This window comes from Haemaphysalis longicornis, unplaced genomic scaffold, assembly GCF_048455015.1.
Source record: "Haemaphysalis longicornis isolate Haplotype H1 unplaced genomic scaffold, Haemaphysalis longicornis Haplotype H1 scaffold_5, whole genome shotgun sequence".
NCBI classification, from domain to species: domain Eukaryota; kingdom Metazoa; phylum Arthropoda; class Arachnida; order Ixodida; family Ixodidae; genus Haemaphysalis; species Haemaphysalis longicornis.
Genome location: NW_027526385.1, coordinates 87,689,441 through 87,714,813, shown reverse-complemented (window position 1 = coordinate 87,714,813; position 25,373 = coordinate 87,689,441). Strand labels below are relative to the sequence as shown.

At 50.4% G+C, this 25,373-nt stretch overlaps 1 protein-coding gene across 1 annotated transcript in view; it reads right to left on the bottom strand.

Annotated features, from left to right (window-relative positions):
- Window positions 1-465: 465 nt before the first annotated feature.
- The window catches only part of LOC144139321 (uncharacterized), an 87,123-nt gene continuing 62,215 nt past the window's right edge, over window positions 466-25,373 (bottom strand). Inside the window, exons 3-4 of the mRNA XM_077671705.1 lie at window positions 5,618-5,870; window positions 466-765 (exon numbers count right to left, since the gene is read on the bottom strand). Of these exons, the coding sequence (XP_077527831.1) occupies window positions 594-765; window positions 5,618-5,870 (425 nt within the window). The 3' untranslated portion in view covers window positions 466-593. The remainder of the gene's footprint in view (window positions 766-5,617; window positions 5,871-25,373) is intronic.

Here is a 25,373-nt window from a genome sequence, read left to right as displayed (position 1 = left end):
ACTGACAGCAAAGAATGTCAGTAATAATTTCACTTGCGAAAAAAGTCTTAACAGCCCGAAAGTGCATCCGGCTATAAACGCGGTCGCGAAAGCGGTATTTTTTTAATGTTTCAAATAAAAATAAATCTGTGCTTTAATACGTGCAACCGCTAGTTTCTAACAAAGAATGCGAGAGGTATTATCTACAATTCTAAGTAACTTTGTTTAGCTGTCGACCGAAAAGATTGCGGCAGTGTTCAAAGCTAACAATGCCTCTAGTTTACATTCAAGTGCGGATGTACTAAAAATTGGCGCTTACCCCTCATGTTGATTGCTTTCATGTTTCGTTTTATTTCTACAGCACAATCAGTGACAGATAATTTTTTAGACGACGTTTTGTCATGTATGCAGCAGTGTTGTTGGGGAAGTATGAGAGGGGCCACAGTGATTTATTTGCAGTGTTTTCCCCTTCTTGTCACCTGTCCTTCAGCGTTTCTGTACAGGGAAAGACGTCACGGCTACTCAGGATGACGTCACGGCATGACACTTTCAGCGCCCCCTGGCGCCAGTTCTCTTTCACACGGGAGCGGACAGTCACAAGAGTCACACAGCAATCACAACAGCCTCTCCAGATCCTCCGAGTCCGAGTCCAGCTCAGCTCCATCCGAGTCAGACTCAGTCTCTTCATCAGAAGAAGATTCCTCTTCATCATCTAGATCATCGTCGTTGTAGAAATCATCTCCGCCGCACCTTCTGCCACGCTGAGGCTGTAGCACAGGGGGTGCCCTGAAATCAGAAAATAAGGATTTCAACTTACATCAATATTATTAGCGTCATTATCATGATAATTTTCACTTCCGGATAACGGTTTCTCTGAGCTAACTCCACCACTCCTATTTATCACCTTTATATATTCTTCGCCGTAATATTCATTTGGTTGCGACATCTGGTTGCGTATATGTATGCATACATGCATGAGGCGTGTTTTTTTCGAAATGAGAAAAAATCCACCAACCGAAACTAACTCAAATAAAACTGCAGTGACAAGCAACACGCGGCAACTTTCTCTTAGAAAGGAGGTAGTAACACAATAGTGAGGTAACGCCACGCAAACGTGTACGCAGGTCATATTTTGTATCTAAAATGAGACAGATCCTATTGTATAACTGATCAAATTAAGCCAAATCCATTTGCCCAGCGGTGGTTTGCTTGTGGCGCGGCTGATCGCAAAGTTTCGTGGCTGTTTTCGAACGTTCTTTTCCTCTTAGTAGCTGAACTATTCTAGGTGCGGGCGGCAATAAGAGATCAGCAAAAGATCGCTCCGCAGGCGTCAACGACGAAGCGAACGGAAGGTGAAGTGAGGAAATAAAACTGAGAGAGGTGAAACAACAATTTCATTCCGTTCCTCCCGCCACTGTGGAGAAAAGCTGTTTTTTTTTTGTTTTACTCGCGTATTTATCATTTCGTTACTTAACTAAACAGCCACCGCTTACGAACGCTGGCTAATCCCCCGTCCTCTGTGCGTGCGAGCCACTTCAGTGAAGAAGGAGAAGAAAAGGAAGAAGCAGATATAAGCAGTCTCTCCGTGAAGTGTTTTGTAAGGTCATAACAAGGGACTGTAGGAATTCCTTACTTCGTGAGGGCCTGCAGGCGTGCCTAAGAAAGTGATCCCGCGGTAGAATTCGAAGAGAGCTGCTAGTGCTGCCAAGAGGACTCCCATGCTCCTCATATATACTTCTTGAAGTCCTACTGCATATGTTCAATGCGTGCCCCGCGAAACCCCGTCGTACAATTTTGGAAACCAATTTAAACTACGTTTTTGAACGAATTCCGCATCATATTGTATATCTCGATACAATACGAGCCAAACCTGAACATATCATCCTAACATCGCTCAAATTCGCCTCATAACTTTTAATTACTTGTGGCCGTAATCCTCCCCTAGCTGACTTGTAAAAAGCGTCATTTAATAGCATTGACAACTTTACATTTAGGTCCGGTAAAACTCTTTCGCTTTAGTTCCAAATTATGTTTAGCTGGATATGACTTATTTCGAAAAAAAACAGCTCGCATGCATGTGTAGATATGTACATCTGCACGCCTGTCTGCATATGGTATATGCACACATATCTAAATATCGTAAATGTAACAATATTAAAAGGAAGCCAAACGCGAAGAAATATATGCGTGCCTTGAAAGAACATGAACATATAGGCTATAGAGTGTATGCCAGCACGAAAGAGACAGCACCAGACGTCATACACACGGGCACATGATTTATTGTGAGTGCGGGGCTCGGACTCTTCCGAGGTAAGCACCGTTCATAATGGTGATTGGGAGCGCAGGAAAAGATGGTGATGGGCGTTGTACTGGTGGTGATGATCGTGCTACAAACATTTGCACACCGCGGTTGATGTATTAACAACTGATATAAAAGTTCGGTTGTATTCCCCTCCGTTTCCTAGTTCAGTCATGTTCATGTAGTTGTAGTTTGTGCTTGGGGCAGTAGCCAGTGCTAGTATGCCCGGCTAGCCTTTAAAAGTATAATATCTTCACTCTCAATATTCGGAGGACGGCTGAACATTTAAAATGGCAATGCGAAAGCTGTGTTGCCCTATTTGTCTTCGCTGAGTGTCCAAATATACACCCACGCTAGAGCGTCCCGGCTATCAGCGACTGATGCGCCACTGGCAGAGGGCAACAAAAGATTCCGGAGTGATATTCTCAGTGCACCGAGTGCTGTCATCAAACGTGGTTAACTAGAGATGCCACTGAAGAGTTTGTACGCGTTACAAACGAAGAGAGAGCGATGAAGTATAAAACTATGAGGAAAACAATGAGCGACTCGAAATATTATGCAAGTATCGATTGGGGTAAGAACTTTATCCGAATTAGTAGAGTAAAAGTGCAAACTTTTACGGGCATTTAGGTCTCCTTATGCAATTTGAGGGTGAAACCATGGTGATTATATCTTTACGGCTACTTAATATCTGCGGCTCTCTTCGCTTTCTCGTCTTGGTTTTTTGACGCGAAATACTAGAGACTGGCCGCAATTCATACGGCAGCTCCCCTACCGTCGAACCTCTCCTCTGCCTGCATCTGCTCTACGTTCGTACCGCCGCGGGCACCTCTTGCGGTGCGCGCGTCTGGATAAATCCTTTTTTATATATTTTGCAGCGTAGTGGCTTCATGCTGTGTTTAGAGAACTCACTTGGCTGCTGCTCAGGCAACTCGGGCTGAAATTCAAGAAAACCCAAGTGTACTTTATTTATTTTCTCTTTACAGGGGCCGCCATTTTGATGCTATTCGGGTAGACGTACTACTGCCATTACGGTCACTCTGGTGTTTCAGTAGACATCCACAGATTTCGCAATAAAAGAAAAGAGCTGCCCCCTTCGCCCCCAGATGCTCGTATCAATTAGGAAACATCTGCGGAATGAGTAGCAGGAGTGCAGATGCGACCTAGAAAGCCGGGATGTGGCAAAGGGTCTCTTCAATACTGGTGTAAAATAAGTTAGCCGAGTAAGGCCGTCCACTCTCTACTTGGCTCTGAGGACGGGCGAAGTACAATGGCGGCCGATGAAATAAAAAAGGTATCTCATTTAAAGGATATTTGTTTCTAGTTGCTATCTCTCCTCAAGATAGAAAGCACGGAGTGGTTCACATGTCAATCCCCTTGCAGTAAGAAGCATTCAGAATGTTGTGACTCCTGAGAACGCAAAGCCAAGGAACTGTACATTTCAGCACAGATGCATGGTGCGGAGAGAGGGCCTTGATGCTCAAGATACAGCAAAAAGCTACGTGAACCTGCTCCGGGTATGCGGTACGTGGCCGAGATATATTGCATCCCCAACTTTCTTTTCATGTTCATGGCAAAAATGGTCGCTGAAACTAAACAAACTAAACACTGGTATTTGTGTGACTGTGACCTATCTACCCCAAGGACTGGATAGAGGGGTGAACAACGAAAATTTATGTGCAAAGGGTGGACTCAGCTCACTCAATAGACGTGACCGGGGATCTTAGGGAGAGGCCTTCGTCCTGCAGTGTACGCAGGCAGGCTAAAGATGATGTTGATGATTTATAGAGGATGAATTTGCGAAGAACGTGAATACCCAGGGATGTGTGATAGCAGTGGTACTGGTGGTGTCGCAACCGTAACAACAACGCGGCGTTTTGACCAATGTTGAACAAGACTTGGACAAATACTGGCAGCAAACATGCAAAAAATGCTGCAAGGTGGGCAATTCGTCCCCAGGTCGTTCCGTTGCATCCCTTATCTAAAAAGCTGTTTGAACGTATTGTAACGCAGCCTCGGCGAACTAAAACCAAATCTAAAACCAATACAACCCTAACCTTACCTCATATGACCGAACCTGTCAGACGTTTTAAGTGCGGAGCTCTGTAGGGGCCTGGCTTGTGGTCGTAGCTGGCCCGATGTCACGCTATCTAGCCTCAGCAGTCTCACGGCATCACGCACCCAAACAGAGTGCCGGGGCGTCACGCAGTCAAAGAGAGGCTTTGAAAAGAACCCGCGTATCCCTCGATTCAGCCATCCGGCCAAAAGTCAATAGGATACTTTACAGGAGGTTTATGTAAGAAAATCCGCTGAGAAGTCCTGAAACCGCTGGCACCTGCCATAATTGTCCCCATTATATAGCGCGAACAATACTTGCAGTTAGATTTATCACAAAATATGTAAATTTAACCAGCAGTCCGCGTGTCCATTTAGTTAGGAATGCTCATCGGGTTAGTTCTTACGGTAGTAAGCGAAAAAAAGTGGACGCTGAAAAAAATGACGCATTCATAATGACGCAGAAAGGCTCGGCTCGAGCGAGATCAAAGCAAGCACAAAAAGAACAAGACTCCCGCGCGTGCTCTTCCATGCAGAACAAGAAACAAAAGATAAAAAGAATGATGGGAGCTGTCCCAGGAGCAGGTGCGCGAGCGCTGCGAAGGCGGAAATATTGAGTCACGTTGAACAAACCTCTGTTTGATTCACCAAAAGAGGAGTGAGCCAGAAAAAAAGAGCCTGACGGGTGGCAGCAAATTGCGAACGGCACAACAGCCATTCTGCTGAATGGCTGCTCTCCACTTCCGACAGTTTTCATGTTGAGTGGCACTCCCTTAATTTTATCTTATCGATTTCATTCAAAACAGCCTGACGCGCGGAACGACGTGCAAAAAGATTTTCCCGTGTGAGAGAACAGTCAGCCAGTGAACCTTATTGATGTGAAGAAGGAAGGGGATGTTGGGGTAGAGAAGTGAGTGGATCCCTCTTTTCAGGGCTCCAGTTTCGGCTGCCCAGATCTATGCTCTTTGGATCGGCTCTCGCTGACTCTCGAGGGTGAAGTTCATCAGGGCTCCCTTCCATGTCTCTAGTGTGTTGGTTTCGTGGGTGTTCTCTGGGGCCAATATAATGGGGCATCCCCACCATGCCTGGAAGATATTTGCTACCTCTAAAGCATATCTCGAGCATGCTTATTGGACAAGTGGTCGCCATCATCATAGTTGTCATAATCACCACCACCTACATCATGACCGCAACCACCACCATCACTACCCTCATTACCATCATATTATCACCACCTATTTATTTTGATCGCGAAATATTATTCCGCCAGAATCATCAACACACCTTGAGCGGCGTAGTGCCTCGTACTCCTCGTCATCCGACCAGTGTTCCAGCGACTCCCGGTGGTCCTCCAGCGCAAGGAAAGACGGGAACAGCGCGTCGCACACGGGGCAGCCGAAGTGGCCCTTGCGCTGCTGGTGCTGCGAGAGAAGCCGCCCAGAGGTGAAGGACCGCTCGCACACGTTGCACGTCAGGCTCTCTTCCTCGTCCTCGTCCTTAACCTCATCATTCGCAGCATCCAACTGCTCCTCGTCTTCTGCAAGAGAAAGAGAAGAGGAAAGACAGGTTTCTGGTGGGCAGGTGATACCGTGGTAGTGAGCATTTGGTGATGATCGTGATGACGATGCTTGTTGCTGTAACCAAGTATTGCCAACTTTATATCTCAAAGTCACAGGCATATCGCGTTCTACCATAAGCAGTAACAAAGTGTATTGTTATAGTGGTTATGTTCAAATAAATGCTTTGAACTTACCTTCAACAGCAAGAGAACAGATACAGAGCTATTCTGGTTGCCATTAGTAGACAACCAGTACCTCGTTTTTTCAAGCTAACCCACGTTATTCAAGGAGTTGCACATTATTGAACATTTTAGTCGTGCAGCATTGCAACATCACGGACCTAATTATGCTAAATGATTTCATATATCTCTGTCAGGAACTTTTATAATAAAGATGCAAATACTCCCCCCTGCAGAGTACAAGATGTAAAGGTACAAACGATTTAGTTAGCACCAACGTCCACCGGAGTTTTTAGCGAAAGCTCTACTACACCAGGAACAAACCCATAAAGCGTTTAATTCTTCATAGCGCCAATTTGACTTTCGAGCTAAGGCAAGTTCCAGCCAGTGCCATGCGGCTTTGTGGAGTGAAAGCGTCTAAACGCTCGTGCAATTCTAGGGAAGGTGTGCAGACAAGGGATTACGGGGAAAAAGTAAGGAAAAGGAGCCTTTCCGCAGAAAATATTTTAAGGAGACAGGAGACGCTGGCTGTATCAAAGTTCAGTCCGTGTTCGTGCCTACAGCCCCGTCTGCGTGGAGCCAGGTCTACGTTCTGTTCCCCAGTGCATTTGTGTACGCGTTCACCGTGTGCTGTCAGTGCGAAAATCGAGGTATCACCGAAAAACTTCGTTTAGCCACGTTCAACCACGGAAACGTTTAAACATTTAATCGCCCGTCCACTTGAGGCCTCAGTATTGGCGTGTTTAAGGCACGCTTAACTAATCAGCTAGCATAGAACATAGAACATGTCATTCAGTAGCGCCGACTACCACTGTGTTTACCCAACCACGCTTCTCTGGGTTTCTCAAAAACGCGTGCCTATTCGAAACGGCAAACATATTAATTCCCGCCGGATCCTGTAAATATTTCGCACCGTTGGCGCGGAACTCTACGTGTGTTCCGCCGTATATGAGTTGGGAGTCTGCTTCCCATAGTTTACGTGAAAGTGTTCTATGCTGCTTGGTTGCCTTTTAGCGTCCATAAGGAGCTCGATCACAAAAATTCCTGCATTTTCAAGGGAATCATTCTTCGTCTGATTGTAGGTTGAACACGTCCCTTCAACCAATTAACTTGTTAAGATGGACAGGTGAATGTCCCTCGATATTCACGTTACGAACGTGCCTGATGTCTGGCGCACACCTACCCAGGTTCGGATTCCCAGGCGACGGGTCTAATCACGGGTCAGATGAACGGGACAGACATACCGTTTTTAGTCGGGTTCTTTATCGCGAATGGAAGGGCATCACTTAAAACCCCTTAGCCCGAAACTGTCTCGCTAACACCGCCGTAGAACTTTTGAATTCCGAATTTTTACGTCTAGCAGCCACACGTGTCCCGCCAAACAGAATGCGGGAAACCATGACAGTGAGCCGTGCGGCAACATTCTTTTAACTGCACGTAAGAATAAAAGCCGTCTTTAAAAATTCGTGCCCGGCAAAAACAACAATAATGATAAACTTTTCAATTCCTTCGTCCGGTTTTTGAATCTGCGTTGAAATGGACGAAGTTATTTGGACACGTAACGTAGTGTCACCTTTATACACTAAGTGTCGCCACCATTCAGACTTCAGACATTTTAGAGCAAAGTTAAAATTATTTTCTCCTGTTTATTTAAAAATTCCTTGCGGTTACTTTGGTATATAAAAATCGGCAGTGGCTTAGCTCGGCTATGCCGGATATACGTAGCGTGAGCTAAGCTTTAGCACTCCAATCCAATCCAGTTCAATCCAGTTCAGTCCAATTCAATCCAATCCAATCCATCCAATTCAGTCCAATTCAGTCCAATCCAGTCCAGTCCAGTCCAGTACAGTCCAGTCATTGCTCCCCACACATGCGCAGCACGGCTCTTTAGGAGCCACGCTAAACGTCTATCAAGCGGCTCTAGCGCAGCGTGAGACTAGGCTACTGCGCAACGGAGGCGCACAGCTGGGCAGGCCCTGGTGCCAGTGCGTCTGCCGCGACTATGACGTCACTCCTCTGGAGTGTGCAGACCTGCGAATGTGCCGACCCAATTATCTACACACCCGTACTCCCATTGTATAGGATTTACAACCAAATGCAATACAAAAAATTTAATCCTATCCAATCGAAATTACATCCAGTGCTCCTCGCGCTAGCCCAACACGGCCCTTCAGGGACCAGCCGAAACCGCTCAACCTCGGCCAGTGTAGCTTAGGCTACAAAACGCTGGCTTTCATACAAACTAGACGACATGGACACCACAAAAATCGGACTTCTGATCCCATTAAGCACAGTGCATTCGTTGGATAGAAACGAACTTTGGTGTTCAAAAGGGCGACAAGATACAATGAAACTTTCTTCAACTTAAAAAAACCTAGCGTTTGGTAACTTATTAAAGCCCATCCCAGCCATGAAAAGCGCTTTTTTAACCGAGCAAATGCAATAAATGTGAAAAGCTTTCCAATATAGTACTGCACGGTGTAGCTGTGACGGAATAGAGGAAGGGCCTAAAACATAGGTATCACCGGGGTAACTACAGTTAAAATTCAAGTCATACAATGAAATCGAACTGGAAACCCAACCGCAGTGGCCCAGTAATTTTCCCTTATTTGCGGTTTAGATGGGCGGCCCGCAGCACCCCAGACAAGTTCCTCTGGCGTCATTAAGGCCATCCAGAATGTGCCTGGGGTGCCGCCACTGCTTCGTCTAGCTTTTTAATATCTAAAATATTTTTGGGAACTCTTCAATCAACTTGTATAAATTCAACACAGTTTTTTAATTAGCTAAATTTACATTTCGCCGTCATGGCCCCTTTAGCGCAAGTTTATGACGCGTTGTCTCTCCGTTTTTTAATATCAAGATTAACAATGTTGCCTGGAAAACAGCACTTACATATTAGGAAAGCACACTTTCAGTTATTCACCGGGAATTCCGACCGTGTACCAGAGCAACTAATGCTGTGCCGGTCAACCAACACTGATTAAAAAATAACAAGTACCGAATGTGAAACAGATTTCACCCCTGCACATACCCGCATTCGCATCTCGAAAGAAACATGACACTCATCGGTGACAGATTTTGCTACTCGCGTAATGCTAATGTATAATTAGCGTGCTCGTGTAAGGTAACGCCGCGTGGCAGGGGGCACGGTGTGCTTTTCATCCAGCTGCCGTGCACCGGATGTTCAATGCCAGTGAGCGCGCGAAGCTTGATACGCATGCGCGCTGCCCCCTTCCCTTACCCCAATACCCCGTGCACGCATAAAAGGGGCGACCGCCGTTGCTTTGCGCGTGCAGACACACGTCATTCGAAAGTCTAGTTATGTGTGTGGGTTGACCCGCAGCCACAGCCTGCGGGTAATTCTGACCGTTCCGCTACACATTTCCGAGTCTTCAGGACGAGCTGCTCAGCGCCTCCTCCCGGAGTTCGATAGAGGGGATTAGGGTAAAGGATTCTTCAGCGCATGCCAGTATAAGATGGGCGACCATGTCTCTCGCACACTCATGCAAACAAAATCACCACTTCGTCATTATAAGTAGGTGTCCTTATGATAATTGATAGCTAATACATTTTTTTTATCTCAGAGGAAGTTCCAATTTCAGTTCATTGTCCTCTTTATATGGCGCAGAGTGTTTGAAGCACACGAACAAAAAGTAGGCGTGATTGAAATCGAAGCGGATTCTCCACTTCGTCGTCCTCCTGCGGCAGAAGCAGCATGTCTGGTAATATATCTCAATCAACTTCAACGATACCCAAAAGAAGAGAAGTGCGCCTAGAAGCAAGGAGGATTCTTTGGAACCAAAATTTCGACACAGCTCCCAAACAAGAGGCAAGCTGGGCGCAAATAAGAGCGGTCGAGATAAGCATGGAACGGTTGAAGCTCGGGTCTGGTGGGAAAAACAACTGTCCACATGGTCCGGAAAATTGCTCAAGGATGAAGAGTGGTATGGAAGAGCCGCTTGGGTACCTAGGTTGACGTAGAAGGTTGTGTGCAACACCGCAGGCGCCGGCGGCGCCGTGCAAACAATCGGGATATGGGCTGGCGTAGACCGAAAGACCGAGGACACCTTACTGTAAGAAGCTGCAGAGTAATTTATCTCAATTGTGGTGAGGAAATCCTGTCGCAGATGTTGACGCACCGGCACTTCAATATATGTTCTGGTACCCACTTGTTTGATTACATTATATCTGAACTCCTCTTTGTATTCCTTTCGACCTAGTTCATTCTGTCTTGAGAGTGTAGCTTTGGGTACGAAGTTGGTCAAACGAGGATATGGCGAAAGCTTTAACCCGAATCACCGAATCGGCGCCGTTCATTCCACTTGTTTTGTTTACAGTCGGGCGCAACATGTTCGTGATCTGGCCAGTTGGGTAGGTCTGCCAATTCAGCATGATGTTATTGGCTTCCTGCGCTTCAAACATCATCGGAAGGATCTTGTGGTGAGTAACGGGTGTTTTAACAGCTACGTCGAGAGTAATAACGTAACAGCCACCCAGTCGTATTCCCCACTTTGAAAAACATCAAAGTGGGGAATACGACTGGGGGGCTGTTACGTTTTCTGAATAATCTTAATGCGCGATCTTGGCTTTAGCGATGGACGAGACCGATTTGCCTCCTCCGCTAGTTTATTTGGAAAGTGCTGGTTCAAACAAGTTCTCCATTAAATGTAGAGACACGCTATTAGTCGCGTGATTTTCGTGCCCGTAACCACAGTGGCAATTTTCTCCATGCCGGTGCACTGGTGTCGCAAGGCCACGCACTACCCTCCATATAGAAGACAAAGGTACCCATTCAAGGCTTTGGCACTCCGTGAAAACCGTTCAGAGCTGGAGGTCGCAGATTTCTGCGCGAGGGTTGCCGCTAGAGCTGATGGCATGCGATCTGCAAGGACGCGTGAAGTCCCTACCCCACGCGATCAACGCATGAAGGTGCTCTTTTCCATGGAAGAGTTAGAGGCAGCTCTGGCATCTTGCAGGCGTAGCTCATCACCTGGTCCCGATGGGGTGTCGTACTCCACACTATGCCCCCTTGGCCCTCAAGCAGTTCAAACTCTTTTGGACATCTTTAACAAGATGTGGACGGATGGCGTCGTTCCACCGGAGTGGAAAATAAGCCGTCTGGTCATTTTATACAAGCCTGGAAAATCTCCGCTTGACCTTCCATCATACCATCCAATTGCCTTGGCAACTGCCTTTGCAAGGTCATGGAAATAATGATACTCACGCGGCTGCAGTGGTACCTCGAATAAAACAACATATACCCTGAAGTTATGGCCGGTTTCTGACATGAGCGTTCCTCTGAAGACTGCGTGGTGAACCAGCAGTTGGTCTCCCTTTACAACCAGTCTGGGCAGATCGGGCGTCTTATGCCTCCTGGAAGATTGCCCGGATCGTGGCGATTCCCAAACCAGGCAAACCGGCAACGGATATAAACTCTTATCGCCCAATTGCACTTCTAAGTTGTATTGGCAAGGTAATGGAAAAGATGGTGCTTGAACGGTTTGTTTTTGACCTGGAGAATCGAGACATTTATCCATTGCAAATGTCTGGGCTCAGGAGAAGATGTAGTAGCGTAGACAACATCTTCTCCTTCGTGTCAGATATTACCCGGAAAAAATCAGCCGGAAACATCACTATAGCTGTCTTCTGTGAAATCAAAGCGGCATTCGACAGCGCTGCACACGAAGCCATCCGAAGAGAGATGACATGCATAGGGCTTCGAGGACGCATTTTCCAGTGGCTATGTGACTACTTGCAATACCGGTACGTCTACATGGCCACCAGTGATGGCGAAACGGCCAAACATCCCGTCACGCAAGGAGTTCCTCAAGGCAGCGTCTTTTTAGCATGTGTCTCATACGCTTCCCAACAGTCCTGCCCAAAGATGTCAGCATTTCACTCTACCCAAACGACATCTGTATCTGGGCTTCAGGAAGGAACCATCGAAACATTCGCGCCACACTTCAGAAGCCAATTCTGAAGATGAGAAAATTTCTCAAAATCTATGGTCTCATATTTTCCCCTCAGAAGTGTGCTGCGATAGCATTCACGCCGCGCGATGTTTCACGTTATACGCTTAGCGTAAAGGGTACTCCGATACCTTATGTCAAGTTCCACAAGATTCTCGGTGTCGCGTTTGACAGCTCAATGTCATGGGCCCCACAGGCGACTGAAGGAGCGGCTTCTGTGTTTTGTGCGCATTCTGCGTTTTTTTTCCTTTGCGAGAGTTTGCCTTACGGCATAACAGTTATATATACATCACATCTGCGTCACGCAGAAACGTAAGCAGAGACCGGTATTGAGGGCCCCAGATCCACCGCTGTAGATCAGGGGGTCTCCAAGGATAGAGCCCTGTGCCTCGGAGGTGTTGCAGACGAGAGGTTTGCAGGGCAGGGCAGGTCCATAGAAGGTGGCTCGTGTCGGTTTCGGACACAGGGACCCTACAAAAGGGACAGGTGTCCGCAAACGGTGAATGATAGCGGGCAAGCCAAGCGTGCGTCACTGCTGGGGATAAGGCCACCCCAACTCGAAGCCTCCGCAGCAGCACCTCCTCCCACCAAGCGAGCCCACTGGGGAGGTCAGTTCCACGCGGTGTAAGTAAAGCACGCGTGCCGCGGCGGAGGCTCTCCTTCTCCACCAGCAGTTCTTCTAGGGTGGACACTGGAAGAAGTGGTAGCGGCCGTAAAAGGTATATACGGCGAAAGGCGCGATCCGCCGCTATGTGGGCAGGAATCATGTCCCGGCGAACCCACAAAACAAGCACAGGGCATGGGTAGGTGTCCAGGATCGCGTGAATGCGTGCCGACATGCTGGTGCTACGCGCAACGCGAAGTACATCACGTATCGCTGTCGTTGAGTCCGTATAAATTTCCAGTTTCACACCGGTAGTTACTGTCGATGCAAGTGCTTGGAGACCATCCCGAATAGCAGTAAGTTCTGCCAACAGGCTTGGTAAAGGTCGGAGGGTCTCGTGAGCGCAGCTCTGGCTTAAGATTGGGTGAGAGTGACAAGCCAAGGCTGTGGTTACGAGGGAGTCGTCTGCCCCGGCGTCCACAAAAGCCTGCAGCCCACGTTTCAGCAGGCGTGCGGAACGACGCTGATAAATGAGTTCATCAAGCGTGTTTAGCTGGGCTTCGGCTTGTAGCGGTGGGGTTGGTGTTATGCGAGGGAGGACAGTAATGGTGCGCACGGCGGCCCTGTTGATGGTCTCAAGCCGAGCACAGTCCGTTTGCGTCATGTGCTGGAACTGTGCCTGATACACAAGCCATGGCTGTAGTACGGCGCGCACTAGGAGACGGGCAATCGTCCAGCAGGCCCCGCCAGACTTCTGCGCTCTAACAACTTGCACAGCGTCGATGTCATGGCGATGGGGCGCGAGTTCTGAAGTACATGTGGTGGTTTCCCGGGCTTTGGAATGGGAACAATATCCGCCCGAAGCCAAGAGTCGGGTAGTTGACCGGAGAGCCACACCTGATAAACCGAGTCCAAAAGCGGCATGAGGGCTGGGTCGTCGATGTTCTTGTACACCTCGTAAGTTATGCCGTCGGGACCCTGAGCAGGCCGCTGTTTAGCATGAGCGATCGCTGCCAGGGTATGCTCGGTGGGAATTCGTGGGACTGCCCTGCATCCTCACTTTTTTGCCTATATAAAGCCCTTTTTGTCGGCCTCTTGCGTTACAGCCTGCCGGCCCTACATCAGCTATCGCCTACAAGTCTGAAGGTCCTAGACTCAGTGTTGGCAAAAGCTATGTGCACCTACCTGGGTCTACCTAAATTCACATCGACAGTCGGAACTCTTTGCGAAGCTCGGTGTTTTAAATGCAGAGCATTTCAGTAACTCACGATGTCACCCGCGTTGACGTCCGTAGTCCGCATCGCTCCCCCTACACTATATAAAAAAATAATACTTACTGGCGCCAGGTTTCGCTCTCACGACTCTCCGGGTGGAACGCAAGGTACATGGTACTCTACCCACTGCGCCACAAAGCCGACACAGAAGGGAAGGTTATGAACGCGCCTTATATCCTTGACTCATTCAACCGTCGGCCACAGGTGCGCCCTCTCCTCCGCGTCCTTCTCTCAGCTTGCAACACCCTCTCTCGCCGCGTTCAGTTCGGGCGCACAGCAGGTGGGGACGTGCGCAACACCCTCTCTCGCCACGTTGGGTTTGCGCTGAGCAACAGTCGGTTCGCGCGCAAGAACAGGTGGGGGCGCTTGCATCGCGCTCTCTCGCCGCGGTCGGTTCGCGCGTAAACCACATATGTCGTTCGCGCGCGCTCCGGTCGCTAACATCTGTGGCGTCATCGTGACGTCAACATCACGCGTTCGTGTGGTGGCGCGATTTCGGCGCTATAACTGTCTCGCGAGGGGCATTGGATTGGATTCGATTGGCTTGGATTGGCTTGGCTTGGCTTGGATTGGATTGGTTTGGATTTGGATTGGATTAAAGTGGATTGTGTTGGATTGTGTTGCGTCATAGCCGCTCCACGTTGCGTCATAGCCGCGGCAGGAGGTTCACGGCACGTTTCACCATCGACGTCATCGACAATGTCTACGCTGGAAGACAACAATTACAACAACAACAACCAATACGTAATCCATATGACTTGCAGGCGCGCCCCCCGCGGAAATGCTCTGCATTTGATCGTGCCCCTAGCGAGGGGGATGTTTACTTTTGTGGTGTCGCGGATCGCATATAGCTCGTTGCAAAGTGGTCCCGATGTGTCCGTCGCTGCCTCCCGGGACCCACAGCGTGACGTCGTCGGCGCAGATGGTGTGGCGGACGGCCGCCGCCCTTTCCAACCGATTTGCCACACCGATCACCACCAGGTTGAACAGCAGCGGGGAAATGACCGCGCCATGCCGCGTGCCGACGCTGCCGAGCTTCTTTTTGTTCTTTTTCTTCGCGGAAAACAGATGCCAGAGATAATACAAGTCAAAAAATATTAAAATTTTACATCAGCTTCTGAAGCAGAGCTCGGTGTGCATAACTTACTTTCCCGCGCAAACTACGGAGGAGCCCAGTGTTCGCCAGCGCCCTCCTCGCGTGAGTGGGAGCCCAACGGTCAAGTCTAGGTATAGACTCATCTGTATATGGAAAATGTGTGACCCAGTCGGGACAGCATCGCACACGTTATGCCCTGCATCCCAGAATGCTTTGCTACATCTTGCTGCTCCTGTCACTCCTCCACATTCCATTAGCTAACTTGATGAGGCACATAGAACAGTCGTACATTGGGGGCGTCCCTGTGACGGACGGGCAGACCGTCGAAGTCACAGCGAAGAGGGGAGCGGATGCAGCCGCCACCCGGCAGAGACAGAGCTCTGCCTACGGTGCCGCCCCCCCCGCCAGCTGGAGAACAGGAGGAATGGACCTGGTCGCGGAAGTCGCCCTCACTAGAATACGACGGCCGCCATAAGCTGCGGCCGCTGTAATTGGAGAACTAGGCACACGCGCTGCCGCAAAAAAAATCAGTGGGGGGGCCAAGGTCCATTCCCTCCTCTCCCAGGGAGGTCCAAGCTCGATGGAGCGACAATTACTACAAATTAGGCAAAATTCCAGTCTCTGGGGACGGCTGGGAACTTTGATTCGGCAAAATTTTTTGTTCTGTGTGAAATGGCGGATAATGTTTTCTAAGAACAACATTCACATTTTGAAACTCTCATGAGCGTTTTTATTGAGCGCAAATACGACAAGTCTCGTCTGTTGGGTTTCCAATACTTTACGTTTTCTTTAGGGGGCGCTGCGGTCGCCGAGGTGAGCGGACGTGTTCTAATCGGCTCCGTCTTTCATGCCCAAATACGCAGTCGCCCAAAAATGCAGTCATGCCCAAATACGCTTTCCCGTTTCAACGCCACGAGGACTCGCTAAGCCTAAGCAAACCAAGGGCTCGTTGGGCCTAGCCCCGCGCTCTTCGCCCATGACATGGAGGGTTCCGCCGCATCGACGCCTGGAACATCGTTCTCCCAAATGTGTGTGCAAGTGCAGGGCAAGGATATTTCGCCCGAGGAATACCACAACGAAGCCGGATGTTCGGGTGTTCGGGAATATCTTTTCTTTCCCGAACACCCAGCAGAATATCATGGCTGTAAGCACTCCTAGCGAAGAAAGAGCGGCGGAATATGCCCGAATCCAGTCGATTAAAGTACAAGGCAGGCTTCACGAAGTCGGCGCTTACCGCCCGGCACCCCACGACACAGTGAAGGGCGTGATACGTGGCATACCGACAGAGGAGAGCGCCGACGAAATAGACCGAAACATTGTGAACGATCGCAACCCGCTTGCGGTAGGAGCCAAACGCATCGGCAGCACATCCACGGTAATCGTAGTGTTTCAAGGCGCGAAGGTTCCGCGGTTCGTGCGCTACGGCGTAGCTCTGATCCCATGCAGCTTATACAGAAAGCAGATCGACGTGTCCAGAGCGTGCGACAAGGTCGGCCACCGGCGCGACGTGTGCCCCACGCCGAACATCCGCACATGCCTCACATGCGGCGCTACCAACCCCAAGGAGGATCATCGCTGTACCCCCGCGTGCAAGCTGTGCGGAGGCGGGCACCAAACAGGCGACCGCTTTTGCAAGGGCAAGTACAAGACTCCGTACGTCGTTCGCCACCGACGATGGGAGCGTCGCAACGCCGAGAAGCAACAACAGCTACCCTCGGCAGGCTCGTTCCCGCGGCTAGGAAGGCCACGTTCACCAAGCGCATCGCGGACTCCGTCCCGCAGCCGTGACTCATCAAGAAGAAAAAGCAGCTGTGACAAGAGCAAGCGGAGCAGCAGCCGCAAAAGGTCGCCATCAAGCGATCGCGTGAGCTGGGCTGACGTGGCGATGAACGGCAGCAGCAGCGCTAGCAGCAGCAGGAGCATGCCGAATGCACCGCCACCTCGGAGACATAACAACAACGAAGAAATGGATCGCCTCAAGGCAACAAATGAGTCGTTGAAAGCAACGAACGAATCACTGCGAAAGCGAAACACCGAGCTTGAAACCTCGATCAACAACCTGCCCAAAGAAATTACAGAAATACGAAAAATGCTCCTAGCACCAAGACCAGCCACCGCTACAAACTGCGTGATCATGGCCGCGCCGGCCCCGGCTGCGGCATCTACAGCACCGCAGACTGAGACGCCAGCACCGCAAACTATACCTGAAACAGAAATGTCGACAGACGAACCCCAAGAAGAAACGGCGGCCGAGAAAGCGCCCAAGAAACGCGGGCTCGAGTCGATCGGAACGGGAAGTGAAATCGCCCAGTTAGAGACAAGACTGGAAGCCCGAATAGACGACCGATTCACCAAACTGGAGGCGCTGATTGCAGCAACCGATGCACGGCTCGGTAAACTCGAGCAACTCATCGGCACATCATCGGCACATCGGCACTCATCGGCACATCGAGCAACTCATCGGCCAGACCTTACGGTCTGGCAGTGGAATTGCCACAGCTACGACAACAAGAGGGTGGTGTTACACCAGCACGTAGCAGCGGTCAATAAGAAACCGGATGTAATTATGCTCCAAGAAACGGTCACGAAGGCCCCATCACTTCCCGGGTACAAATCACACATCAGTCCCGCAGAGGGACGGGGTGTGTGCACCCTTGTCCACAAAGGGCTCACCTTCGTGGAACATGAAGTCAAGCAAGGAAGAATCAAGGCCCGGCACACCTTCATTGAAATTATCCCGAGCAAGCAACGCAAGGGCAGCATATTCCTGCTCAACGTCTACAGTAACCCCAAGCACTCACTTCAGAAGTTTCGTTCGCTGTTTCATCAAGCAAGCACGCGTGCCAAAGGCAGCATGCTCGTGATCGGCGGGGACTTCAACGCGCCGCACACGGCGTGGGGATACGTCCGCGACTCGATCAAAGGAAGAAATTTGTTGCAAAGCGCCCTAGACAATAACTGCGCTCTCATCACGGACCAAGCCAACCCCACCAGGATCGGCAACTCCGTAGCACGAGATACAACACCAGAACTTACTTTTGTGAAGAACGATCCTTTGGGAAAGATCACCTGGGGAGCGACCACTACATCGTGGAAATCACGATACCCGGTCAGCTCCGGGGTAACACCACGCAACACAAGTGGACGGACTGGGACAGGTTTCGCCAGAACCAGCCCAAGGAACGTCCCGCTATTAAAGACATAGGCGAGTGGACCGCCGAGCTCCGCGAAGCTGTGCAATCGGCAACCAAGACGATCGAAACGAACGAGGAGGTCGTCGCCATGGACAGCCGCCTGGCCCACCTGATCGAGGCCAAGCGTTCCATCCAAGCGCGCTGGAAGAAGCAACGACTGAATCGCACGTTACGCAAAAAAGTGGCCGAATTAAATCGGGCCATCGAAATACACTGTAAGGTCTTGTGCCGGCAACAGTGGAACGAGGTATGCAACAAGGCGGACGGGCAGTTACACCGAGGCTGCACGTGGAACCTCATACGCCATTTGCTCGATGAAACCAAAACCAAGACCCATCAGCGCGACCGCATCGCCAGGCTAATGCATACGGCGGTACTGCAGCAAGGCAAGGACACAGTGATCAAGAAATTGGAGGACAAATATCTACCCCCTACCCCCACGGAGAGCCACCCACCGTACGGAGGGTCACCCAACGCGTCGCTCGACCGGGACATCACAGTGGCCGAGGTTCGGACCGCACTGCACGAGCTCAACACTCGCTCGGCAGCGGGTCCGGACCTCGTTACTAACAAGATGCTGCGGAACCTCGACGACGCGTCGATCGAGGCCTTAACCCAGTATTACGAGTGCTGGCGGTCGGGCAAGCTACCCCGCCAGTGGAAATGCGCAAAGACCATCCTGATCCCGAAACCGGGCAAGCCACCGGACAAGAACAACCTCCGCCCCATCTCGCTAACGTCATGCGTGGGAAAGGTGCTGGAGCACGTGATCGCGACCCAATGGCAGGACTACCTCGAGAAAGAAGGCCTTTACCCGGACTCAATGATCGGCTTCCGGCGCAAGCTCAGCATGCAAGACGCCATGCTGCAGATCAAGGAAGAAATTATCGACAAGGGAAGCACGCAAGACAACAGAGTAATTCTCGGCCTGGACCTCCAAAACGCATTCGATAAAGTGAAACACTCGGCCATACTGGCGCAAGTCTCCAAAATAAATATGGGCGAAGCCAGCTACAATTACGTCAGGGACTTCCTCACGGATCGAATGGTGGAACTCCACGCGGGGGATCTCAAACTCAAGGAGAAGAAGCTTGGTAGCACAGGAACACCGCAGGGGTCGGTTGTCTCGCCACTGCTCTTCAACCTCGTCATGATCGGAGTGGCGGAGGCGCTGGCAGAGACGAACGTCCGTCACACAATCTACGCCGACGACATCACCCTGTGGGTTGCCGGTGGTAGCGACGCCTATATCGAGAACCAGCTGCAGGCGGCGGTCACCGCCATCGAGCAGCACCTCACGGGCACGGGCTGGGTCTGCTCGCCAAGTAAGTCCGAGCTTTTAGTGATACCGCCGAGACGCAAGGGCAACATCCCCCAAAGAGACTGCGACCGCATCAAGATCGTCACCGCGTCAGGACAGCGAATTCCCGAGGTGGCAAGAATGCGGGTCTTGGGTTTGCTAATCAGCAGGAACAACTGCAACGGTGAAACCCTGCCCAAGCTCAGCGGCAAGGCAGCGGAGGCAACCCGCCTCATACACCGAGTCTCTACGCGCAGAGCGGGAATGAAAGAGGACAGCCTCGTGCGCCTCGTCCACTCCTTCGTCATTAGTCATATAATGTACGTGGCTGCCTACGACAACTGGCGGGTCACGGAACGCAACAAGATGAACGCGCTAATACGCAAGTCTTACAAGACGGCGCTGGGCCTCACGGAGACCACGAGCACGGCACGCTTACTTCAACTCGGCGTGCACAACACCCTCGAAGAGATCGAGGAAGCGCAGCTGACTGCACAGCTAGAGCGCCTCTCAGTAACCAAGACTGGACGCCACATACTCAAGACCCTCTGTTACAATCCCCGAGCACCGGACCGGCAGTCGAGCGACATCGGCGAGGACGCACGGGCCCATTTACGAGTGGACCCGATCCCCAAGAACGTTCACCCAGAATACAACAAGGAGCGGCGAGTGGCGCGGGCCAAGACCCTCACCGAACAACACGCCAAGGACGAACACGCGCGTTACGTCAACGCGGCGGAGTGCCAACAAGAAGGTTTCGTCGCGGTGGCCGTCAAGGCTACCACGGGTACCACGACAGCGGCAGCCAGCGTGCGGTGCACGGGCGCCACGGACGCCGAGGAGGTCGCCATCGCTCTGGCGATCTCCGAGGCTGAGTGTCGCACCGTGCTCAGCGACTCAAGAACCGCCGTGCGCAACATTGCCAAGGGTCGATTGTGCGCCCAAGCGGCCGCCATCATCAGAAAGACCAAGCTTCAAGACAGGGAAGTCCGCATCAAGTGGTTCCCGGCGCACATGGGCGAGTGTGCAACTACGTCCAACCACAACGAGACGGCTCACTCGGAGGCGCGTGCACTTACCTTCCGCTCCCCCGAGACCAACCGTCCGTGGTGGTTCGAGAGCAAAGACCGCCTAGCAAGCTACACCGAAATCACCAAGGCTTACCGCCTAGCTCGACGGGTAATGCCACCCCCCCACCAAGGACTGAGCCGGGAGGAGGCCGTGTTGCTACGGCATAATGGAAACTGAAAGCGCAAAATAGACACGGACAAAAAAAGGGGACAACAGGACGAGCGCTCGTCCTGTTGTCCCCTTTCTTTGTCCGTGTCTATTTTGCGCTTTCAGTTTCCATTATGCATCACCAACAGGCCCAAACCATGACCCTTTTGCTACGGCAGCTCCAAACCGGATCCATCCTCGCGCCGGCAACGCTGCACATGTTACACCCAGGACTTTATTTGAGCGGTCTGTGCAAAGTGTGTAAAGTGGGTCTGGCAGACCAGTGGCACATCTTCTGGGACTGTGTCCGGTTTCCAGACGAAGCCTAGTCAAGGACTTATCCGCCGAAACTCCAAGAAGCAGTGCGCAGTAACGACAAGGACGTTCAACTTTGGGCCGTCCAGCAGGCCCGGGGTACGCTCGAAAAACACAGACCAGGCGACCCGGCAACGGGGTGCGTTGGCGCTGTGCAGAGTAACAGCAAACCCTAGGTCGACGCCAGGCCCGCGTCGCGGCGAGTAGAAACCCTCGTTCTGCAGGCAACAATAAAGTTATACCTAACCTAACCTACGTTTTCTTTATACTGTGCCTCAGAACCTCGGCATGGCCGTTAGCCTGCCTCCACCCCCAAGCGTTGGAAGCAATTACCTTAAACGGACACTCAACGATTTCTAATTGCGTAGCGCACATTGTGGTCTAGAGTCTAAAGGCCATGTTTCGACCGGTCTCGCTGCGTTTGCACGACTTTATTAATTGGCGGTGAGATGTTTGAGTGGCACCCCTTGGCTCTGTCGTCGGCTTAGGGACTCGCGCTGCTGTCATCTGCTACACTCCGCTTGTGAGGGGTAACCGTTCCGCTGCCAGAAATCACCCGTTTTGATGCCATTTTGCATTAAAACACGTATTTACGGTAATTAAGTTATTTTGCCAGCTTCTGACACCTCTGAATAATTTCAAGCTGCATACCACCGAAATTTTTGCTGCGCACGAGGAGAGAGGACAACTTTCTTCAGAGCATCGGTCAGATGATCGTGTGTAACTTATTCTTTCTAGCCTATTTGAGAGCTTCTGTGCTCAGAGCTCCTCGATAAGTACCTAAATGCGTAGGCTTCCCTAAAGTAACAGCCACTTCCTTCTGTCTCCTTCTGAATTCGCGCTGGTTTTATCCAAGAAGATTAAACAGTCTGATGGAACGCATCAAGCAGCGGGCTGTTACGCGCGCAACGCTCAGCAGGAACTACAATGACTGTCTTCTATTTGTTTTGTTGTTGTCGCCTTGTATCAGATGACTATTTTTACATGCGAAGCATCTCATGCGGGGTCTGTGTCTCTCCCTTCCTTGTCGTTGTTGTCCGCCGTCCGCACACCAACTGTGCATGCCTGGTGAGTCACCGCTAATAATGATTGTGGCAGAAATCGTGAGGGAATGATTGTGGCAGGATGCCCCTAGGGACTGGCCAACCGATAATGCGAAGCAGCTTAGGGTTAGAGACGCGACGGTAGCCGCCGCATACCCTGTTAGGGGCACCACTGTAGCTCCGCGCTATAAATGACGCGCGCGCGCATGAGCTCCGTTCCCCTCATTCTCCTGCCGCAACGCCGTGATTTAACTGAAAACTAATTGAAACTGGAGTCGACCCATGGCTGATTCACATGCTATTCAGGGTTCCCCTGCGGGAAGATGGTGAAATGTTTTCTTGCGCCACAGTTCTACGACCCAAACAGGTGCTTCGAACGTGTTTGCGCCATTCGACTCGGTGTCATACGCATCCTTTGGCAGACCTCTCCAGACAGTATGCAAGACACCTGCTTCCGGCGAATTTTCAAAGACCACAATAGTCGATAGCAGCACCGTGGGTACTGGCGCCACGGAACATTTGCACGACGATACCTGGAATTAGCAAGTAGTCTGCCATGCCTGTGGCCGCGCTCAAGTTCTTCACACTCGAGTATACCTCCAGCACTTACAAAGGCCACACACATGTTTATGCGGATGGCTTGGTTCACCCGGGCTCATCCGCCATCGGCATGTGGATCCCATGAGCCAGGTGCACTATCGAAAGAAAACTTAGCCACGAAACATCCTCGACTTCTACAGAGCTGGCAGCTGTAAGGGCTGCTCTTCATTACATCAGCGGACATCATGCCCAGCAATGGGTAATATTCCTCGGATCGCGCAGCGCCTTACAAGCGATCCGAAAGCTCCACAACCAACGCACTTAGCTTGTCTGTGAAATTGCCGAAATTCCCACAATGACAGTGCTCAAAGGTCATAAAATCATTCTTCAGTGGCCGCCTGGTCACTCGGACATACAAGGCAATATTAGATCCGACGCAGCCGCCAGCGCAGGCCACTTTGTGAGCAACACGACCCAGCTTCCTTTCTCCCGAGAGAACAGCAACTCCTTATCCTCGCAAGTAAATGGGCTGTACAAATGTCGGAGTGGCATGACCCTCACCGCAGATATCTACCACTGCACGCCATTGAACCGCACTATGACTTCCGCTTTCCACGAGGCCTGAACAAGCGGTGTGAAGCAGGTTTGCACCGGCTGCGCCTGAATGTGGCCTTTACTCTGAGTTTCAAGGTTAAGATAGGTCGGGAATATTTCCCCCTGTGCCGGGTTAGCGCTGTGCATGAGACCGTAAATCACCTGCTGGGCGTCTGCCCTCGATTCGCTGCTGCGCGAAAAACTGCAGCGAGCTCCCTCTCTCGTGTACATCATGGAGGCAGTCTCAAACTTTTTCATTGTCTTGGGCCCTGGGCAATATTGCTGACAGTACCTTAAGCACAAAAGCTCTGCTCCAGTTCCTAGGAGAGTCTGTACTGGAAAAATCTCCCTAGATCACAGACAGAGCAAGTGTGTCACGATATCTACTCGTTTGCACTGTGGCGTTCATCTATTTGTTTTTCTTGGGTTGGTGATGTTACTCAATTTTTTCACGTCGTTTACTTTTCATTTTGTTTCAGCGTTTCCATTAACGATTTTCTTTTCAATTGTATTTTTATGTCCGGACTCTGCTGGCAGCATCCTCTTGTTTTTCTGTTTCTTTTTTTTCTTTTTTTCAACGTTTCATGTTTGTCTTATTCCTGCTGTATGCCTAATGTCTGATATTTACCACTCATCAACTCAGTCACCCCTTATCTGGTGTACCAAGTTTTGTCCCTAGAAGGCTGACCTCACCAGTTCACATTAAAGAGCATTCTCTCTCTCTCTCGCTCTCTCTCTCTGGTAACGTTTGCACAGCAAGAAAAAGTCGCAAACGCCTGTCCGTAGCCCTGTTCCTTGATGCTAAGGACGCCTACGACAATGTCACTCATGAGGCTATTCTGGATGCCATGGAGTACTTCAGACTTGGTGAGCACCCTCTGAGAGGCGCGAGATTGTGTTAACGACGAGGCTAATTTTTGCACTGCGCGTCCCGGTGTATCTTGATTATATCTCAATCCTAATTAGTTTTTTATGTGTTCTCTAGTCTAAAATTATAAGGAAACAAATAGGGATAGGAAAGAATTGCAGCTTGTAGGCGGATACAAAATAACCTTAGGGGCAGTTGGAACTCGGAAGTTGGGGGCAGCATGAACTCCGTTCTTGAGGCTGAGCACGTAGCAGCTCTCATGGTTCCCCCCTCCCGAAAGAAAACACTGCACGTCAAACACCACGACTGTATGCTTTTACAGGGGTCGGCAAAAGTCGTTTTGTAGGTTTATAGAATATGCTGCAATGTAGAAACAATTCAAAGAACAAGTCGCAAGTCTTCAGCGTGTCGCTGTTTCCTTTTGACTTGCAGATCAGCTAATTAAGTTTACCGGGAAGGTGTAGCGTCTAAACAAGACACTATGCGAAAGAAGTTGCGCAGAAATGTGCAGACCTTTGCAAATGGGGGAAAATGACGCCAGCATCGCCGGAACGTAAAAATTGAAAGGGGTCATTTCAGGAACAAAGCCATTCCCTTCCATGACAAAGCACCTCTCGTTCTTGCAAAATACGTTCACTTTTGAAACAAAGCACGTCGCTTGTCCAGCAAAGCTGCTTGCAGTGATGGAACAAAGCCGCGCTTAAGCAGTGGTCAACGCGCAACTTTATATGCGCGCACACTTTAGCGCTCATACTGGTTGCGGACCTGGACCTGCTTGATTGTATTTTCTGACGACTACGGAGGGTCAGATCGAAGGCTTGTTTTGAAGGCTTGATTGAAGGAACCTTTCTATGCACCACGGGTGCCGTCTATCATGACGCCCCAAAGTACTTCAGAAACGCCAACTTACACGGTGAACGCCTCACAAAAATAAAGAAAACCGGGCAATCTTCACTAACGGGGACCCTGGGGAGGAGTGAAGCATGCAGTGTGCAAGTGTATTTAAATATTGTAAGTCTCTCTATAGCCATACGCCTGGCGCTTATATAGCGACATCCCAATTACGAAGAAGGAGGGGAAGTGAAATTCAAAACGGAGAACTGAAAATTCTAACGTTAGAACCATCACGTAGCGAAATAGAAGCAAGCAAGCAAGTGCGAACAAAGACGAGTGTCCCGGCGTGTTTTAATACGCGATTGATCTCATGGAGATAAAACGTTCTATCCCGAGGCGTTCGAAAACGAGTCTCCCGGTGCGTGCTTTTAAACGGCATTACGGTCTTCCGCG